Below are 22,152 nucleotides of genomic sequence, written 5' to 3'. Positions count from 1 at the left end.
TCTCATGTTTTCTCTCCCATTCTCTGGTTCTTTCATATTCTATCAATCATTCTCTTTCAATGATATCGGTTATGCTTCTCGGGTTGTTGTTTTTTTATTCTTGCTCATTTCATCTTTTGATCGTCTTACCCTGGTTTGTACTTATTTGGTTCTTTCATTTATGCTATGTTCATTTGGGCTTCTTCTGTGTCCAAGTAAACTCTTCCTTTGTTATGACTTAGTTATTATTCTAATATTTTAGTTAATTTGTTATGAATTCTGCCCAGCCCACTAGGTTTGCTACACCCAGACCAAGCAGAACATCTTCTCCTGAATACTAATGGGCATCACCTGTTTATCTCTATTTGTCCCCTTTTAAAGACTCCCGTCTCCCAGACCTCTTTGCAAAGTATTGCTATCCTAGTATGCATACCAAGCGTTCTCTTCTCCTGTTGATTTTTCTGGCTACCAACCTCTATTTCCTCCCCAGACTATGCCTCGCTCCTAGCCCTTCAGTTCCCTCTGGACTCCACCTACCGGTTCAGACCATGGATTTGACTGACTATTTACTGTATCATGATCTCCGGTTTACTAATGCTGATCCTATGAAGTACTCTTACAGTCCTTATCTGTATTGTGTACCTAATAACAAATTTGCATTTGGATCCAAACATACCTGTGTCCTAGCGTTCGTGATACCATTAGTCTAATACTAGTATAATGTATTATTGTATTAGTCTTTGTTCAGTTTTTGTTTCCTGTATATAAACCTCCTGTTTACCTCTTTAGTTCGCTGATTAATCATGTTAGCTACTTTCTTTGTGTATTGTTATTCCCTTTTCCTTGTTTCTCTCTGTTCTTTAATTACATTTTTTTTACATTCGTTTATAGCCAATTCCTCTTTTCATGGCGTCATTCAAGCTTTCTGAATTTGACTATCTTTACTTTATTATACAAGATGACTATACTCCACATTTGTGTTTGCCCTCAAACTTGCAAACGTTACAGAATTACTAGCCTACCCAGAACAGTACTCGACGATACGGTACATGGTTACAAGGCTGTGAAAGAACTCCCTCTTAGCACAATCATACCAGACAGATTGTCTCCCCTGGCACTGTGTGGACAAGGAGATCTCTGTGCTGGTCCAAGAGGTCCATCAAGGAGTGACAGGCACAGGACCCTTAGGCTGCCAAGACTCCCCGTAAGTGCTCACACTCTACGAGTCTTGGTGGCAGCATCAGGAGTACACTAGGGCAGGACCTAGATAAGTCTACTATTGTGAACTCACTTACTGTTGAGGTCATGCCTGGATCTAAGGCAGACAAGGAGGCCCTCACCCCTTTATCCATGGTTCCAGAAACCCTTGCCATTTCTTACAATTCTAGTAGTCCCAGGAAAGGACACATTAAGGAATGCATGCATGGAAAATTCTTGCATTCATGGTTAGCCATCAAATCATGTCAGTCGGACCTCATTTATCAGGTGGGGAGGATGGTGGACTTGGAGAACCGTCCAGGAAAGCCTCTGACTGTGTTCCTGTCAACATGCTAAACACGAATCTGGAGTGTGGGAGGTGTCTCCAGCATGATGACACCCCGCCAGTTCCAGTTCCCAGTACAGTAGGCATCAATCGCCTCTTTCAAAGGTGAGAGGCCAACCGATCTCTTCAAAAATTCGAAGATGCCGCCAAATCACCTGATTCCAGCATGCATACTGAAGATCAGAGTAAAGAATCAAAATACAGTATACAGACTTGCTCTTGCGCATCAAAGCTTGTGAGCCATTTTCTCTCCCCTCGGTGATATGTACCCTGCATGAATATTTTAGGTCAGTTTCCTTAGAAAGGTTAGTTTTACAGAGCAAGTTGTATTTACAATACCTCCTTTGTCCAGAATCACCTGAGTTCCTTAAGGTTTGCTTTTTTTTTTTTTTCTTTTTACAGTTCTAAGAGGGAAAAGCTTTACAGTGGGTGGAAATACTTATGGAACACCAAGCTGAGGAAATGACATTGGGTTTTTTACAAGATAGATTTTCTGTGTGTAAGTCAGGTGACCCTCCTGGTAACTCACTCATTCACTGCCCCCTTGCTTGTATTCTCCTAGTAATAGTAGTCCTAGTAATAGGTAACATAAGCCACCAGCCCTTAGAAAGGGCTGTGCCCCATCTAGGCATATTGTTGGCTCTTTTCAGGCAGTTCTGCCTGTGACCAGGTCAACAGACACTGATGTACCATCTGATCTGCCAGATCTCTGGCCAAATGCTACAGCGTCTCCAGGACCATCACCACTTTGCCCTGTTTGAGTTCCCAGAGTGGAAGACACCAGTCAAGAGTCTATTCCAGATGCCATGCCCAGTGTTGAGCCTGTTCCGGACGCCATGCCCAGTGACGCACCTGTTCCAGACGCCACTGGACCTGCCACCAGAAGCAGCAGCTGTGCCTCCAGACCTGCCAGACCCGCTGCCAACAACAGCAAATGTGCTTTTGGACCTGCCCAACTCACCACCAGTAGCAGCAGCCGCACCTCAGGACCTGCCGGGTGTTGGCCTCCCAACCTGTAACTCAAGTGGTCATGCCCGGCTGCTCTCCAGTGTCCCAAGGGGCCATCTATATAGCCTTCCAGCCAGTTGCAGAGGCCATGGCCCGTCACTCCCAGGTGATTTCTATGGCTGTGTTCCGTGGCAAGCCAGAGACCACATCACGCAATTCTCCAGTGTTGCCAATGACTCCAGACCTGCCCCATTGACTGTTTTGCCAGCCTCCAAGACTGCTCATATGTTGCCTGATGCTATTCATGGTTTTGTTTTGATCCCTATTTTTGTATCCATTCTAGTCTCTGTAAAGATACCAATCCTTGTTCCAATGTCAAGTGTTACTGCTCAAGTGTCTGTTTATATTCCAGCTATTTATCCCCAATTTTGCCTCTGTATCTGTACCGTCCTGCTACAATTCCTGTCTAGTCCCAGTGTGTCTACCTCTCGTCTCTGTGACTGCTCGTTTCAATCCCTGCTCTGTTCCTATCTCAAGTCCTGTTCTGTACTGTTTGCTCCAACTCTATTCCTTGCCCTGTTCCTGTTTCTAGCTATGTAGACCTTTCATTTGGTCCCTCTGTTAATGCTCCTGATTCCTTCTCCTTTTCTGGGCCTTTTTCTCAACCTGTGTGTGCCCTTCACCTTATCTTGGCACCTGTTCCTGACCCTAGTCCCTTTTTCTGTCTCTGGTGTTGACTCTTAATTTGTCTGTTGGTTCTTCTGTTTCTGCTCCTGTTTTTGTGTGTGTTTATGTGTGTCAAACATTAAGGGGGTGGGGGTGAGAGGTGGAGATGAGATACTGTGATGCTCCCATCCCTGTGCATTGGTTTTCTCCCTATACTTCCATGTTTCCCTGTGTTTATTCAGTTTCCTTGGTTGCTGACTTTGTCCCTTAGTTTCCAAACTTGTTAGTCTCATTAGTCTTCTTATTTAAACTCCGTATTCCTTTCCCCTCTTTGCTGGTCATTCTCTTATGTTCTCTCTCGTTATCTTTAATTTTCTCTGATCCTCTCATGTTTTCTCTCTTGTTCTCTTGTTCTTTTTCTTTATCTCTGGGACATTTCGGTTATGCTTCTCATGTTTGTTTTCTGTGTTCGTTTACTCATCTTAGCCTGGTTTGTACTTCTTTGGTTCTTATGTTTATGCTATGGTCATTGGTGCTTCTTCTGTATCTAAGTAAACTCTCTTTTTGTTATCATTCTTAGTTATAGTCTCCTTAGTTCTTTGTTCTATTTTTGGTTACCTGTTTGGTTCTCTGATTAATCTGATAGCTAAGCTCCTTGTGTATCGTTCCCTTTTTCCATTTGTTAATTAAACTTTCCTATGTTCATCTTGTTATGTGTGTGACCCATCTTTGTGGCAGCTTTTAGGCAATGGTGCAACTTCCTACTCCTGTTTTCAGGAATAACTGGCATCTAAAACAGAAACATCCATACCTGAGTTTCACGATTTCCAGAAAGACAAAATTGAGGACCACATGGCTCAGGTTAATATCAAGGGATGAAGGTCCTTGCTTTAATGTACACCACTGGAGCATTTTTGTAAGGAGCATGCACTTCGACGGTGGCAATGTTTACATTATGGAAAAGTGGCAGGAAAAGACTGAAAACTTGTTCTGTACCACACTTTTTTCGATTGTTTACATTTCAGTTATCATTGCACCCCATTACCCAATAAATTTAAGATAAAGAGCTAATCATTTGAACTGGTAATGTTGCACTAGGGAAAACACTCTCACCTAGCTTTGGTCCTGTAGTTCCTCCGCTCTGTATGCTGTTTTCCCTGCTGCAACAACCCTGATTAAAGCACTCTATGACGTTACAGGTTTTGTGTGTTAGTGTGACAAGCATGTGGAGCTGGGATTCTTTCTTACCTAGAAACCCACAGCACACACAGCACTTATGTACACCCATTTCAGCATACCAACATGATTCAAGAAGGTTACAGGCACTTCCTGAATAATTGTGGTATGTTAAGGGGGGGGCACTGAGGGCTGGCTTCCCAGGCAGGGAAAACAATATACTAGCCCTGGACAATACCTCACTTTGAATGAAGACTTACCATTTTTTTAAAAAAGCAATCCAGGTCTGGGCTGAATACCAGGAAAACTGGCCCTAAAAAGGAAAGAGCAGTAGTACATCATGACATGGTACACAATACTGTTATAAAACATAATGCTCTGGGTTCCTACATAAGACTAAAAAAAAACACCACCCAGTTTGATGAAATGTCTTAATTGTAAAGGGAACACCTTGAGTTTATCCCTTAATGTTTTTATGCGTGCTTGAGGTGCACTGGATGCTGCTGCTGAAAGAATCAAAGAACTGGAGGCCAATATAATTAGAGAGAATTAGAATCTCAGCTCAATGATCTGCAAATCAAGAGTTTTTTCAACTGATGAAGAGTTAAGAGCCTACACCCATTTTCCAACAGAGGTGTTTTTTGATCTTTTGGGAGTCAGTTGCTCCATCAGCATCCAGGTTAGTGGAGTAAAGCATAAAAGACTAAGGATGTAATGGAAATCCAGCACCCAAGTCCAAGGCAAACACTGGCACTTGTGGATGAATTGTTGATGTATTGCTGCCATGTTGCAGTTGGCTTAAAAGACAAGATCTTTTGGATCAACTGTAAGCAGAGTCCACATCACATGAGCCGATTATTCATACCTTGTCTTAGGGTCTGTGCCTAACTGGATGTCAAAGGAACAAACCCAAGCAACAACGGCAGAGAAATTTAAACTACATTTCAAATGTCAGTGATCCTAGGCTGTACTGAAATCAGATGCGAAACTCCATCAGTCTGAAACATTTTCAATGTACAAGAATAATGCTATTTTTAAAGCACTGATTGGTGTAATCAACTATGTTTCAAAGCTCTTCACTGGAGCAGTATCTGACAAACAAATAACAAGGCAGTCTGGATTCTCAGATTACTAGAACTATGAGATGCACGCATGGCAGGCAAAGGATTCGTCATTGTCCAGATGCTGTATGATATTGTTGCAACCCTCGTCATCCTCCCCATTCAAGAAATCAACATAGAGGATAGAGAAAAAACACAAGCCATAGCTCATCTCAAAATCTTAGTTGAGCTGTCACGGTATGGCCCCTTCCCGGTCAAACGTCTCCGCGCGCGTGTGTGTGTGTGTGTGTGTGTGTGTGTGTGTGTGTGTGAGTGTGTGTGTGTGTGTGTCTGTATTGCCATACCCTCTCGTGTCGTTCACCTCATCCTTGTTGTGTGTAATTGTCATGCGTGTATATAAGTCTCGTGTCTTATCATTGAGGTTGTTGGTGTTTGACCCAAGTAGTGTGTATGTGTGTTGAGTCGTGAATGTTATATGTAAACTATATGTTTTTGTTCAACGAGCCTCGTCCCCGCATCCTGTTTAACCCCCCAACGTTACAGAAACACCAACCTATGACAGATGCCTGGGAAAGGAAAAAAGAAGGGAAAGAAGAGAAGTCAACGCCCTCCCAGATCCCGTGCAGTGAAGCCTCCCGTGTTCTTGGGCACCCCCCGGACTCCAGATGCAGGTCTAGGTGCAGAATCAGGGGAGTCATACGGAACCACGTCTGGCAACCAGGACTGGTATAAGAATTTTCAGTCTTCAGAGTTGGACTCTGCTACTATCCAACGGAGAGACCTTCCCTCATCCTGGCCTCGCTGCAAGGAGCCACAAGCAGGAAAGAACCCACTTAATTATTTTGGGGGGCCCCTGTGCATGGTCCGGGATCGGACTTTGCAGAGTCCTACAGAGACCAGCCGGACCACGAGAACTGGCACTCTGAGATGGGCTCTGTTGGGTCCTACGACCCCTGCCTGGATGATTATCGGGGCTACGCTGATTATGGAGAGACAGGGGAGTGTAGCGACATCAGTCTGCGGTTGGACATGGGGTCCAGTCGTTAGTAGGACACTCCAATGGAGTTGGAAGAGGACCCTCATAGGAATCTTCCCTCCCACAGTGACACCAAAAGCTCTGAGAACACTGAACCTCCAGCACCCAAGGCTCTGCCTAAGGCCCCACCCAGGCCACACCACCCTGGAGCAAGTAAGCTGCCACGGGTGGCTAGCAGGGAGCCATCGACGTCAGAGGAGGGCACTCCTCCGCCTAAGGCGAAGAGCCCCAGAGCGCATGCGCCTACGCCTAAGCCTCATGGAGGCAAAAAGGCAGCAGCACCAGCACCTGCACCGGAACCGGGCAACACAGCTGGTGCGCTTCACCATGCACATGACACTGATATGAGAGAACTGAACCATGAGGGACAGGTCTGAATTTTGAGCGCATTAAATGTGCACAAGATCTTGCAAGTTCCTGGTTGTAGTCTAAGGTCTCTTAGATGGGCTCCAGCTGACGAGAATGCTGTGACAAGAGTGCTGTGTGATGAGACTGCTAAATAGAAGTGGGCATTTGCAAGACTTCCTGTCAGAGGATGGTATCCAGGAATCCCAGGATTTACACATGGTTTTGTGTTAAGGACAGAGTACAGGGTTCATCACAGCAAGAGTACAGGACATCTCCTGATAATATTTACTAATAAACTGAGCACGGTAAACTTGTGTAAATAAAGAAAAAGGAAAATAAAAGGATTTAAAAGTAAACAATAGTGCAGTAGGACTCTAATGCTCCTCAAACATTAATCAACAGTCCTATTAATTAAAACTGCAGTAGGGTTCAGTACCAAGCTGAAACAGAATTAGATGCTTCTCAGTCAGCAATAAGACTCCCATCTCACCAACCTCTCCCTTCAGTTCTACACCCCCTTAAATACAGGAGACCCCCGCCACAGGCTAAACCAATATCTCAGGCAGGCGGCTCTACAGAAGAACAATAAAATCAGAGTCAATAATACAACGTGTCAATGTCAGTCCTGTGCACAGTTCAATGGCCATTACATCAATATGCTTACTGGTAAATCTGAACATTTACTCAGGCCTTTTCTCTCTATAGATGTTCTTCAGCAGCTACCCCTACTCTTATATGGTCATGGGCCCTTCTGAATTTTACAAGGGTTGGAGCTGCTCTAGCTTCCATTACCTTTGGAAACTAGGATCTCAGTTAAGTCTATTTCAGGTATCTCTATTGTCCGGTAGGTGATATGGTGATGGGGCAGGTCTCTGACTTCATCTCACATGCCCCCCACCCCACACCCCCCTTCTGTAGCTCACTCCTTGGAGTCTGCTGTCACATTCTGCACATTTTCAATACCTCATTGTGAACTTTAATGGCTGCAAGGACAAGTACCAATGGGTAATCCTCGCATTAGTGTATTTCATTTTTTGTATCAATTGTAATGCTCTGTGGTCTGTCTCCAGTGTGAAATTATCCCACATCAAGTAATACTTTAATGAGTCCCATGGCCACTTTACCGCTAGCACCTCCTTTTCCACTGTGGAATAGTGGATGCTTGTGGCACTTCTCTCTAAGCGAAGAGGAAATATGGGAGCCATGTATCCCAGTCCGTGCCTGTGTCTGTGATGAACTTCTTCGACATGCCCTTCAATGTTGTTGAATCTTTCATTGAGGCCATGGGTCTGAGGGCCTTGGTCTGTGACAATTTCTTTTGGTATGCCTACTCTGGAAATTAAATGCATCAGAGCAATGACCAATTGGAGTGTTTTGACTTTCCTTAGGGGAAATGTTTCTTATATATAAAAATATCTAAAATATGGAAAGATATTACACAATATGTATAACACTATTTTGCCACATACACAAAATGCACTAGTAGAGCTAGATTTTAGAAGAACGTCTGCAAAAGCCCCCCCCCCCCCCCCCCAAAAAAAAAAAAAGCTAAAATTTTAGGTGATGCACAACTATTTTGTCCAAAAGCAAACTATTACTATTTCTCACAAAAATACTCACCTGGGTATGCTTGATAGAGTGTAGACTTAACACAACTTTATCCTGGTGCCTTTGGCTTCCATATCACATGTTCATTACATTTTACATTTATGGCATTTAGCTGCTTTTATCCAAAGCGACTTACAATTATGACTGAGCACAATTTGAGCAATTGAGGTTAAAGGGCCTTGCTCAGGGGCCCAACAGAGGCAACTTAGCAGCAGTGGGGCTTGAAACAGCAACCTTCTGATTCCAAGGGGAGTACCTTAACCACTGAGCTGCCACTTCCCCATGTTCATGAATGGGTTCTGAACGAATCTCTTGGAACAAAAACACAGAGTTGCCAGTTTATTAGATACACCTGCCATGTAGCCAAGTTCACTGGCCATTTTATCAGGTCAACTTAACAGTGACTTTGTAGGCACACAATTACTGTTGGCAACCAGACACTGATCTGCAAAATATATTGGTCCCACTCTGAACCGAATTCATAGCATGTTTGGCAAATCACACAAAACAGTACCATGCAAATATTATGGGATGGGTGCAAAGGGGTACAGATATACTGTACAGAGCAACAGCCTGACTGTGGGACATTACTTTATACCAACAATTTGAATCTGCAAACTTTAAACTGCATCATACATAACTTGGTTCAGACAACTTACCTGGTTCCTCAGTCTGTGCCATATCTGAAGAACACTAGTGCATGACAGTAGTGGTGGCACTGTCTTCACTCCCATTGTGGTGTAGTGTGCAATTTGAAAAAGCAATGCAAGCAAATGGTTACACAAAGCCTTTCCAGCAGTACAAGAACAGCAAAAGCCGTTTAACACCACAGAGTTCCTAACTGCTTGAAGTACAACCTTGAAATAAAAAACACCAGCGTTAGAATAAAAGAAATGGATGTTACACTATAAGAACACATGCACTTGGAGGAACAATTCAGTAATTAATTCTAATTTACAGTTTTCCACTTACTCAAGTGTAGTGGATTAGCAGACATTTTCCCATTTCAGTTTTAAACAGGAGCTGTGAGGCTTACATGACTTACAATCACTGGATGTCAATAATCACCCAAATCATTTCCATAAATACATCAATCTATTCAAACTGCGCACAAGATCTGCAAGGTACTGCAGTGACAGGACAGGTTCACAAAGCAGGGCGCTCTTGCATCACTTGGCAGTCATGCCACTACTATTTTATGGAAGGTTAGCTGGCAAAGGAGCTAATTTGCTAGCTACGTGAGATTGTTGAATTGTGTGTTTACTGTTACTCAACATGTTTACTGGCAGAGACGTTACATTTTTGGATCTATGCTGGACTGGAGTAAGTTATGTTACATACTACTGTATTTTGAATGCATTATGAAATGAATGAACAAATTTACTGTTTGCGAAATCACCTTTTGATCACTAGGGAAGTAATAAACTGCTGTGTTCTGAGAAATCCAGCTACTGTATGCAAAAACTTTCTGGTTTCAAACAAATGTTGAAGCCCACTGAGTGCACTGTGAAGATTAGGGAAAGCAGCAAAATGGAAATTACTTAGTTTTGACTAGTTTCTATTTTCATGTATGTGAAATTATTTTGTCATTCATATAAACAATTAGCATCACTACAACAACTTTGTCAAAATAACATTTAACAACTCTTCCTTTCTCTAACAGATGTTCCGCACATATCTTGAACACGTGAAAAACAGAAATGTCACATGAAAAACATAATGGATACATTTTTTTTTTAAATAAATTTACATTTTTCTTTTTTATTAACTTATTCGTTTTTTTGAATTTTAGAAATTGTTTTATATAAAAATAGTTTAATTTATTTAATATGGCACTTAAATACACCAAATCAAAATTTAGTTGACAGATAATGTATGCAATTTAAGCAATAAAATGTTGATTTTTCTGAAATAGAAGTCAATTTGTTGTTCATTTTAAGACAATACTCTCGTTTGTATATTTACTATTGCTCTTTAATAAAGAAAGGTATCCAATTAATTGATTAGACTGACTGAATACTCGATTACTAATAATTTGTTGCTGCAACCCTACTGAGGACTACTGACAGTAAATATTTAAAATGTGTTTAAAACTGAATTTCTGACCTCCGAATTACAAACGTGGGGAATAAAACTAGATAGAGTAAATAGAGGAGTGGATTATAGATTATTGGCGTCTCAACATTGATTTAAAAATACCGTCCTGCTATAAAAACGTCGACTAATGTCACTAATCCACCTAGGCTAATAAATATAAATAGAAACTGGTACCATCTGAATATGTTTATAGATATATACATAGATAGATAGCTAGAATACATCTCATACCATTAAGACTCACCAACAATAAACAGGAACGCACTAGCGGGCTATCGTATATTGTCGATCATCTACATCAACATAACCAACGAGATGTCCGTTCATGTTTCATATTACCTTCCGTTTGCTGGTGCTATGCTACCATCGATAAGATAGATGTTAATTTCCGCCTCTAGCTATAGCATCAGCAGCTAGGTAGGTTTGCTAATCTGTTATCTTCAAGTGGTAATTTTCATTCACTACCATGGTTATACTAACAATATTCCATGAATTTTTACACAGCAATTAGGTTACATTACCAAACTTGTGGCTTCGAATAGGTAGCTTAAGCTGTTATATTCACAAAAGGGTCTAACTAAGATAGCGTTAGTCTTAGCTAACTTAGCTAGAGCTAGCTAGTTGTATAACTTTGGGGGGGGGGGGGGTTAAAAATCGTTGACAATGTAGGTCACAATATGGTTCACGCAGCTAAACGGTTAGCAAACTAGAATATGTTAAATTAGCCAGGATTGACTTTCTTAAGATAACGTCGAAACTCTTAACAGGACTTACATAACACATACAGGAACAAATACATTCAAAATATAAAGTAATTATTACTGTTAAATATTATTTTCTGTAAAATATATGTATGGGTGATCTCGTTAAGATTCATCGGAGAAAATGATGAAGTCGTCTTTTGTCGCCTGCGTCATCACTTTCATCTTGTGCACACAAGCAGAGTCAATTTGACTTAATTTTCTTCAATTATTTAAATGTAATTTACCTTTCACTTAAAAGTTAGGGTTACATTAGTTATATATAAAAGTAAGCATGATCATACGAGATGAACGCTGTAACGTAAACTTATCTTAGGCACATGGCACCCAGTGACCTTTGAGTTTAATGATGTAAACGTTAAGTTGATTCCCCTGGGATAAAAAGTACCCGCTTTTAGTTCACGTAGTAAAAGGTTTTTTGAAACACACACACGCAAAAAAATAAATAAATAAAAATAAAAATAAAAATAAATAAATCAATCAAATGCTGACAATGCTGACAACCTTGAACAGTTAGCTAGTTATCTAACTAGGTCAGCTATTCAATTAGCTCATGCTAATGAAATAACTTAAGTCAATATTTTAGGACATTTTCCTCTTAGGTTTTGGCATATATAACACTAAAATAAACATTTTACAGTATAAATGAATAATCGGCACAGGAATCAGTTATGCTATTAACTTTTAAACTTACACTCTCCCCTCTTGTGCACTGCTCTTCTCACTACACAAATGACTGCACCTCCATGGACCCCTCAGTCAGTATCCTGAAATTTGCAGACAACACCACAGTCATTGGTCATGGTCATGAATCTACAGATGGTTGACCATGTTGTCCTCTGGAGTAGCCACAAAAACCTGGAACTGAACACAATGAAAACAGTGGAGATGACAGTGGACTTCAGGAGAAGTCCCCCAGCTCTGCCAAGACCTAACATCCTGGAAATTCCTGGATACTCCAATCACCAAAGACCTGAAGTTGGACAGAAACATCAGCTACATCATCAAGACAACCCATCATAGTATGTACTTCCTGCATCAGCTGAGGACATTCAACCTGCCCCAGGAGCTGATGGTTCAGTTCTACACTGCCATCATAGAATCACCACGTTCATTACAGGGTGCGGCAGCTCAACCACCAATCATGACATTCACAGATTGCAGCACATTATCAGATTTGCAGAGAAGACCACTGGTGTTAAGATGCCCACACTGCTGGATCTGCACACTTCCAGAATGAGGAGGTGTGTGGAGGAAATCACAGCAGACCCATCACAACCCGGCCATCACCTGTTCCAGCACCTTCCTTCAGGCCAGTGTTTTATCCAAATGAGTATTACGACAACCCAACTACAGAAAAGCTTTTGTTCATATGCCATCAAACTCATGAACAGTTGAATATCACAATGAATAATATGTTTAATTACACAGCTAAACATTCCTCTTGATCTTGACATAGTACTTCACCTTTATCTGTCTTATTTATTTATTGTTATTTTATTTACTTTATCATTCTACAACTGCATCTTTCAGCTGCTACATTCAGCACTCTTAACAACTGAAGCTGGATGCACATGTAAGGTTTACAAGTGTGTGTGTGTGTGTGTGTGTGTGTGTGTGTGTGTGTGGTAGAAATACCTTTTGTAGTACTGTGTATAAGCTGTATTGTGTATAACTGTGCAGTGTGAGCTACTGTAACCAATAACAAATTCCTTGTATGTTCGAACATATGTGGCTATTCCTGATTCTGATTCTGAAAAACATGAGCATCCACCATTTTTATTGTATGGCTTGGCTTCGGAAACATTCTGGGATATTGGTATCATGGGATTGAATAGTGTTTTCTCCTAGAATAGTATATAATCCAGTATCTTTTCGAGTTTCAGACACACCGAGCACCCTAGAAGTACAACTTTGTACTGTTTAGTACAGAAGTGTGTGATTTCGGATGTAGCTTAACAGTTCATAATAGATTTTAGAGCAACATATTTATTTTGAATTGGTGGAATACAAACAACCCCAGTTTCATTTTCTGCTGTGCAAAATAATTTAATTCAAAATTTCCTGGTATCACAGTTTGTCCTGTCTGAATTCATCGTAAGTTAGGCACACTTTGCCACTCACTGATACTAACACTAAACCTTAAAAGCACTAGAAGAGCCAAGTATAAGCCAGAATCACCCTAATTTTATTGCTATCTAATTGGATTTCATTTTAGGTTCTATATGCACAAAAATCTAGATCATTTCATAAGGTTCACAAAGACAACTGGTAAATCATTATATTTTAGGCCAGGCTTATACTTAAATATGTTCAGGAAAAAAAAAACTTTATGATCATAGAGAAAGCCCTAAGAAAGTCTGTGTACATTACATATCTTCTATGGTGTATAAAATAGCACAAGTTCACCCTCCTTCACCCTACCAAAGCGACCAATTGCTTGTAATACCTTGTGAATTCTAAAACCCCTCCTCACTAATCTTCTATGACTCTTAAAGGTCTTTCAGTGTTACGCCTTGTCTCTAGCACCTGAGGAACATGTTTGGCCAGTGCTGCTGGAATGTAGTGAAACAGACTCTGGGAGAGTATTGTTAGTAGGTGGAGACTTTGGAAAGCTGATCTGGAGTCAGATTTAAGCATGTTTAAAGTGATTTTTGTTTCTAGGAGTTAAACTGCAGAACTGATTCAGGATAGGACTTCCACTTCAAGATGCCTGGTGAATGTAGGCCAAAAACTCAGGGTTCCTCCCTCTCCCACCTTGTAATGGTGATGCCATTCAGGATATGAACTTGAACATTTGCTCATTCATGTTATATGTGCAAGCTGTTTCACTGAGACTTTACACTATATCTCCCTTCATCTTAACAGTTTGCAATGTTGAAAATAGCAGTTATAAACTGGCATCCTGTTTTATGAAATGTTTAACCCCTTATTTGTTAAGACAGCTTGATACCACAACAAAAATTGAAATTTCTCATATTGTTTCAAACATTCATTAAAGAGTATTGACAATTCCAATCTACTTTCAGAAATTGATCACTGATGAATTCTGATATTTTGTGTTGTTTTGTCAAAATATTCATCAAAATATTAAGCTTTTCTCATCTAATTATTTGCCAGAGTCATTACTGTGGGCTCTTTGTGATATTGTCATTGTTTACCATTTGTTGTAAAGCTGTGAATGTTAGTGTTTCTCTCACTAGAAGTGCCCTGCACCCATCCTTGCCCTGACTGACCGCTACTGAACAATAAAGCTTTTCATTTTCGACCACTCACCAATGATTTCTCGCCTACTTCTTCAGAATGATAAAAACCAACTGCTGCGGAAGCCTATGGTGAACCAAGTTCTTTTTCTGCAGCCAATGGGAAGCCCTGATATGGGGTGTTGTGGGCAGGACCAGCCAGCTAAAGCAGGGTGTGGTCCAGAAACTGGGTGGGTGTAGTCTCTATTACACAGTGTGGCTCATGCTCATAGTTAAATTGAGAGTAGAGATTCATTCACTTCTGCCCTGTCACTGCCTAGCCAGCACTCCTCACTTTGTTCTCTTTCTCTTCATGTCAGAAGAAACTGCTTTTAATGAAGAAGTGGCTGCTCTAAAGGGATATAGAAAGAGACAGCCACTGTTCCCCTATCTTCACCCTGGGATGGGCCTTTCACTTCTTTCTTTTGGTGTGTATTTTGAATGATTTTGAAGCAGGTGAAACATTGAAAACTGCAAGGCTGCGCTTGAGACAAAAAGCAACAGGTGAGGAAGGCAACAAGCAAATGATTCTCTTTTTGTCTCTCTTAATCTTCCCATTCATGTGGTGTGTTATGTTTGTGTAGTGTTAGCTGTTTTCTGTTGATTAATGCAGAGGCTAAGATGCTAATATTTTTCTTCTCTCAGTTTTCAATTCAAGTTTCCAATAAGTCTCCCAGTTTAACTGAGGTAGTATCTTGGTGATTTATCGTCAGCAGTATCTTTCCTATGAGACTATCTCCTGTTCACCTCACCAGTCTGACTGGCTTTGCACTCTTAGTCATATAGGCTGATTGTCAACAGACTTGCGTCTCCAGAAAAAGGAACTTATGTTAAGGTTGGGGGTTGTTTTGCTATTTTTTCCAAGACACTTTTTTGCATTTTTCAGTTGCATTTTTAAACATTTTTGGACAATTAGGTTTTATACCATGGTATTGCTTGGTGCCATTAGGTGTAGATGGATTAATTTACTGTTGCTAAGCTTTTTAACTAAGCATGAGGAAACATTTTGTCTCCCAGCAAATTAGTTGCCATTTGGCAACTAGATTTGGACTTGATTTTCAGACCTTTCAGATTTCTCAAAGCATTATTCTCTTGTGTGAAATGTTCTGCCCTCCATCCCCCCAGCTGCAGTTTATAAAGTATTTTTTAAAGATGGGTAAAAAAATAAAATGGCATTAGTGAAGCATGTCTTGCATTCATGTCATCCCACTTTAACCCATCTCTGAACAACTGCCATTTATATGTGGTTATGTCAGAAATAGAAATGCGCGGTAGTCACTGCCATCTGGTTTGACATGTTTTGTTAGATTAGCTGTGTCCCTACACGTGCTTGTAGTAGGATGGTCTTAAATTCAGTTTGCATGTATGGATGGACAGTTTTGGTCTATTGCTTGGCTCTGCTCTTTTTCTGTCTGGAATCAGTGGAGGACAACCCAGATCCAGTGTGATCTGACACACCTTGCCAGGTGTTTTTTGTTTTGTCTTTTTGTGTTTGGGGGGGCTGTCAGTGTTGACTCAGACACACTGCTGTATGCATGATGACTATAAATTGCCATCAGCCTGTGTGTACCTGTGTGTGCCATCAGCCTGTGTGTACCAGAACAGATTAGTGCTACAGCAGCTTTATGGTTTTATATCCCTGACCCTATAAAGCCATACTAACACCTAGAACAACCAATTTGTTTTGAGAACAGCATCAATTCTATGTGGTTTTTCACAAGTGTCAGGAACAAGGTGTTCTTTGAGATCTTGGTCCACGTTGGTTGGAGGCTGCAGGCTGGGCAATGGACAATTCATGCTGCGAATCTCCTGTGCCAACACATCCCAAAGGTGCTGGATTACATTCAGTTCAGATGAGAGAGGCCACTGAAGTGTACTGATCTCTCTGTCAGGGAGCCAGTTTGAGATGGCTCGTGCTGTGAGACATGACACTTTGTCACACTGAAAGTTGCCCTTATATGTAAATTCTAGCCCTAAAGGAAAGCACTCTGTCAACAATACTCGGACAGGTTGTGGCATTCGAATACTTGTTGAGAATGGAAGTTCAGTACTTTCAAAGCTGCTCTGGTTCTGAGAAGATTCTTTGTCCTCTTCCATCTTAATTTACAGTCTCATCTAAAAGGAGAAAGGATGATTGGAGAGGTGATTCCCAACATTGTAAGGTTTCATGAATATCTCATCAAAAGAACGGGTAGGTCCACTATGGTTATGCCCCAGTGACCACTGTAAACATAAGTTATACGATACCTTGGACTTGTTTAATAGAATTCTCTAATTTTTCATATGTGTAAACATTTTCAAGAGAGTTGTTCACCCTAACTGTGATTAATATTTTGTACCATATTTTGGGAAAGACACTATATAAGCGTAACTTCATTCATTCATTTGTTCCTTCATCATTCATGCATACCAATGGATCAATATTTTATGACAATGAATGGCAAAACCTTTCTCTGTACAGTTTCATATGCGTCAGTAATTGACTTATTTTGCTTCAGATGACAGAGTACGGGACTACCCGCTGATGCAAAGCCCTGTCCAGATGACCCTGATCTTGTTGGGATATGTGTTCCTTGTACTGTATGCTGGGCCACGCTACATGGCCAATCGTAAACCCTACAAACTCAAAACAGCTATGGTCATTTATAACTTCTGCATGGTGGCCTCCAATGCCTACATTGTTTATGAGGTTGGTGTGGTCAATTGTTTTTTACTGTGATTGTGATGGCTTTACTTTTAAAACTCTACAATACAGAGTAATGCGAAATAGCAATGTCTGGCAACAGTGTGCATGCATGTCATCCTTAACAATATTACCATTGTTGCCCTTAACATTCCTTTAAAATATTTCACATACAGAGTGCATTTAAACAGTAAATTAAGAACCTTATTGTCCTTCACTGGAATGCAAATGCTGATTCATTCTCAATGCAAGGTTAAAACGATGTTTTATGCAGCTTCAAATTATTAATTCAGATCCCAGTACATAATTTCACCTTCTTTAATTCATTATTATATATTCTTATATTATTTATTAATAAGAATATTATTAGGCAATTTTTGGCAATCATCATTTTAAAATTGGACTTGAGTGCGGACTGCCCGCATCTTCTGGCATCAACGCAATGAGAAAGCTTAGAAGTGTTGTCAGTACTTTAAGCCTTGAGATCCAGAACAAGTCCGCAGTCCATAAGACACGGACGAAGTCTAGATTCAGGTTTATATTCTAGACTTTTTCTACTTGAGACTCTAGGTATGTCCACAACACAGCATTATAATTTAATGGTGAAAACTGATTAATTTGTTGAAGATACTTGCTGAAAAGCTTTTTCTAAGTGAACAAAGCTTTTGGGTTGGCTGATTTTTTTATTTATTTTTTTTTAATGATTACCACAAGACCTAAAAGTGAAACTAAGAAAAATGAGGTGGAGATCAGGGTTTGTTTAGTTTGAGAGAAACTCTTAAATGTTAAAGATTCAAATTTTTAGAGGTTGATTTTAATTATCAGATCAGATTCAAGTTCTGGTCATCATCTAGAACAGTGTTTATATATTTGTTGTTCCCACCATTTACGAGGGATGTAATTAGATAATTTTTAACATCATACAATTTGTGTTGCTGGAACAAAGTCTGGCTTTTCTTTGAAACAACCACCAAAGATGGGAGAGCAAATTACATACTTTGCCATGCTGAGGTGATCTTTTTGCCTGGAAATCAAGTATACTGTTATCTGCATCTGATGGATCATGGCCATGCAGTTCTGTGCTGACCTGAAAAAGAGAACACAGTCTTGCGGCGCAAAGCATGACCTGAAATTTTGAACTGAGATGTTGCATGCATTTGTTTGTTTTTTCCCCCTCAAACTCTTTGCGATTCAGTTCTTGATGTCTGGTTGGGGAACCACATATACCTGGCGATGTGACCTCATTGACCCCTCCACCAATCCCCGGGCCCTCCGAGTAAGTAGCATGGGACCTTTTGGATTATCGACTTTCATTATTAATAATGGATCTTATATACACTTGCCAACCGCTTTGTTAAAAATGCATACCTTGTACCTACACTCACTGACACTGTTAGGTCCATCTATTATATATGTGCATTTTACTGGTATATTGTGTTAGATTGTGGACTATTTGTGACCACGCACAGCTATCTGAGACTTTGCTTGTTAGTTTCTGACTACAGGACTACAGGTGGACACAGTTCACAGTACCTGAACACAGTTCTTGCAGTATTTAACTCGCAGCAGGTGGAGATTCTACATGTATTATTGTCTGTGTTTGTGGGGTGTGGGTTTTTTTTGTTGTTGTTGTTGTTGTTGTTTTTGTTGTTGTTTTTTTGTGGCTTGCATCCTAAGAATGTCCATCAAAAAGGGGTTCTGTGGTCAGAAAATATTGATGAGTTGAGATGGAGGATACTAAACGTAGCGTTAGGTGAGCTATAGGCCTACAGATTATTTCCTTTAATTAATAAATAATCTGTAGGTCTATAGTCCTACTTTGATTATGTCTTATAATAAAGAGGATGGTGGGTTCAGAATGAATTATGAAAGTAATTTTGACTCTACTCCAGCAAATTCAAGGTGAAATGAAGCAATAAGTTAAAGGAACCATACAGGCATTCCAGCCCTTTTTAGATGTGTCCCTGTATCTTCCAGAGACGCTGTACCTTCAATATATTAAATGTGTGCTTAGTGGGGTTCAAGGCAGGCAATTGTCTCAGACAACTGAGAACATTTCTTTCTCTCTGGCCTTTAAAGCATAACTGGCCATTTTAGGGCCATTGTCCTGCTGCATGGTGAGGTGTGACCCATGCTGGTGTATTTGATTTTTTCTTTATAGTCCTATGATGATTCATCTATATCTACATGCTGAATAGTGTCATGTTTAACAGTTTCTGCTTACGACTGAATGTATTGTTAGGTCATCCACTGCTGTGGTCTGCTAGGTTGTTTACTATTGCTAAACATTGCTATGTTCTTGCTTTCTAACAAACCACCATTGTTGGCACATCTAATGCCTTGTATGTGTTTCAGACTGATGATCTATGATTTCTTTTCAGTGGTATGATTGTGAGCTTGGCTGACACTGGTGCGTGCATGCATGCATGCATGCATGCATATATATATATATATATATATATATATATATATATATATATATATATATATATATATATATATATATATATATATATATATATATATATATATATATGGGAGAGAAAGAGACATATTTTTTTCTCTATCTCCACACAGACACCTTTTTATTATTTCATGGTGACTGTGTAATAAAGAATTCACCTTTAATCCCCCACTTTTTATTTCTGCAGATGATTCGAGCAAGCTGGTTGTTCTACTTTTCAAAATATGTTGAACTTCTGGACACTGTAAGGATCTCTGGTTTTGTGTCATTAATTTTTTACACCTACAGTCTTATTGATGGTTTGTTTCACATATTCTTAAAAATAAGAATGGTGTCAGGTTGACTCTAAGTGCAGACATTGGTTTCAGTGGTATGACGCTCATTTGCCACATATTTCCTGCAGGCATTTTTTGTGCTGAGGAAGAAGCACAGCCAGGTGACGTTCCTACACATCTTTCACCATTCCTTCATGCCCTGGAGTTGGTGGTGGGGCATCACTCTTACTCCTGGTGAGTAGGGTGTTGGGTGTTTTTGTTTGTTTGTTTGTTTGTTTTTCTACATTTATGAGAAAAGACCCCACAATGAGGTCTGCCCCCCCCCCCCCCCAATAGTTATTGCCATAAGACAGAAAAGTGTTGAGAGTTCATCGAGAACATAAAGAACCATGGCAAGAATTTTTCCCAGATGTCAAACAAGAATATCTGCATGAATGGTATAGTGGTTTTTCCTGAGTGACCTGTATGGCTAAAGGAAGCTATGGCTGAGCCTTTTGCACTGCAATTTTGACATCGGAGTATGCCACGTTTTGCAGTATTCTTGGAATGTAATGTGTATGGCATAGAGTCTGTCATGCCTATCCCTGCTCTGTGATGAAATGGCCAGTTAATGTTCTCTTCCAAGCATATTGGGTCCGGTGATGCTGCATTTCCAGTGGATGCTGGGGCAGCCATCATGTCCCTTTTGCTGCGCTGTTACATCAGAACCACTTTCATTAGAAATGTCCTTCCACACTAGAGCCCAGGAGAACATGTTATTAAGCTGCTGTTCAAGCACGATAGAGTAGGATGCCAGCATTTGCGTTTTCCTTTGTGTGGTCAAAGATTTTTAAAGTATTCAAAGTAAGCTAAAGGAAGCCTTAATCCTGTTGTGTTAAAAGTAATTACTCAAGTTTGCCACTGTTTTGACCCCTCTCTGTATATGAATTGTAGAGGGCGGAATGGGCTCCTTCCATGCCATGGTGAATGCTATGGTCCATGTTATCATGTACACCTACTATGGCCTTGCTGCTGCTGGTCCACGTTTCCAGAAGTACCTGTGGTGGAAGAAATATATGACTGCTATCCAACTGGTTAGTGTCTGTGCGTGAGTGTGTGCGTATGAGTTGTGTGTTTGTTTTTGTTAAAGAAAAAAAAACAAGGGACCTTTTTGGTTCATTATTTAATGTCTCTCTTTCAGAGTTGTTGCCTGATGTCGTAGATGGGCATGTTTGTGTAAGGATTTCAATTGATTGCTTTCTTTGCTGCCCCATTTCAGATTCAGTTTATTGTGGTGTCTGTCCACATTTCCCAATACTACTTCATGGAGAAGTGTGACTACCAGGTGCCCATCTTTATCCATCTTATTTGGATCTATGGCATGTTCTTCTTTGTGCTCTTCTCAAACTTCTGGATCCAGGCGTACGTGAAGGGCAAACGGCTCCCTGCCATTACTGAAGACAAACCCAAGCAGAATGGCTTTGTCAGCGGTAGCGAGGCAGTTGCAGTGCCCAATGGCAAACACCTTGAGAATGGCACTGACCACTACACAAATGGATTTGCCCTCAGTGCGAAAATAAAGGAGGTCTAAAAGAAAGGATAAAAGCTCAGAACTGAAATCTCAGACTACCATAGGACTTAACATGAATGCCACATATTCCAAGAAAAGATTTTTTTTTTTTTTTTTTTTTTGGTTCCCTTACCCAAATGGATGTTGTATGATTGCACGGGAGATGACATGGCACATGGTCCGTTCAACTGCTTTGTTTTGTATTTATTAATATTTGAGAACAACTGACTGACTGGGGAGCACAATGCATGACGAGAAGGCCTCCACTGATGTTGCTCTGCAGTGTGGCGATAAAGTCCACCTGTCATTGTCCCACCGACTTCCTTTTTAAGCATGTATGATTCTCTCAGTTGCTCGAGAACAATGTACAGTTCCCATGGATCTAATTCAAGTATAGCTGTAAATGTTTTTCAAGTTAGGTGGGATTAATGTTAATGTTAATACTATGCATAACTTAAACCAATAAACCTTTTTTATATGTTAAACTTTGAACATTATAAAAATTATTAATGTGAAGCTTGTTTGCTCTGGTATGCTACGAACATTGCACAAGGAGTTTGTATGCAGACTGATCTGTCACGTGTTTGAGTGACAGCACCATTTTTGTATATGTGCCCTCACTGTCACCTAACTTTATGTGAAAAGAAAATGAATGAGGAACACAACTTATTTCCCTCAAGTCTTGATATGCAGCTTCACTATGAAATAATCTGATT

General features: G+C 40.3%; 1 protein-coding gene across 1 annotated transcript; it reads left to right on the top strand.

Moving 5' to 3' along the window:
- Positions 1-14,689: 14,689 nt before the first annotated feature.
- On the top strand, positions 14,690-21,921 carry elovl1a (ELOVL fatty acid elongase 1a). The gene is made up of 8 exons (XM_027030635.3): positions 14,690-14,969; positions 16,575-16,656; positions 16,964-17,154; positions 18,344-18,424; positions 19,800-19,856; positions 20,016-20,121; positions 20,821-20,960; positions 21,146-21,921. Exons 2-8 carry the CDS (start codon positions 16,596-16,598, stop codon positions 21,455-21,457), a joined length of 948 nt encoding a protein of 315 aa, XP_026886436.2. The 5' UTR covers positions 14,690-14,969; positions 16,575-16,595; the 3' UTR covers positions 21,458-21,921.
- Positions 21,922-22,152: the final 231 nt, after the last annotated feature.

The sequence above is a fragment of the Electrophorus electricus genome, chromosome 11, assembly GCF_041902795.1.
Source record: "Electrophorus electricus isolate QZ-2024a chromosome 11, ASM4190279v1, whole genome shotgun sequence".
Lineage (NCBI taxonomy): Eukaryota > Metazoa > Chordata > Actinopteri > Gymnotiformes > Gymnotidae > Electrophorus > Electrophorus electricus.
Note: the sequence above shows the minus strand (reverse complement) of the source record. Positions and strands in the feature narration are given on the sequence as shown.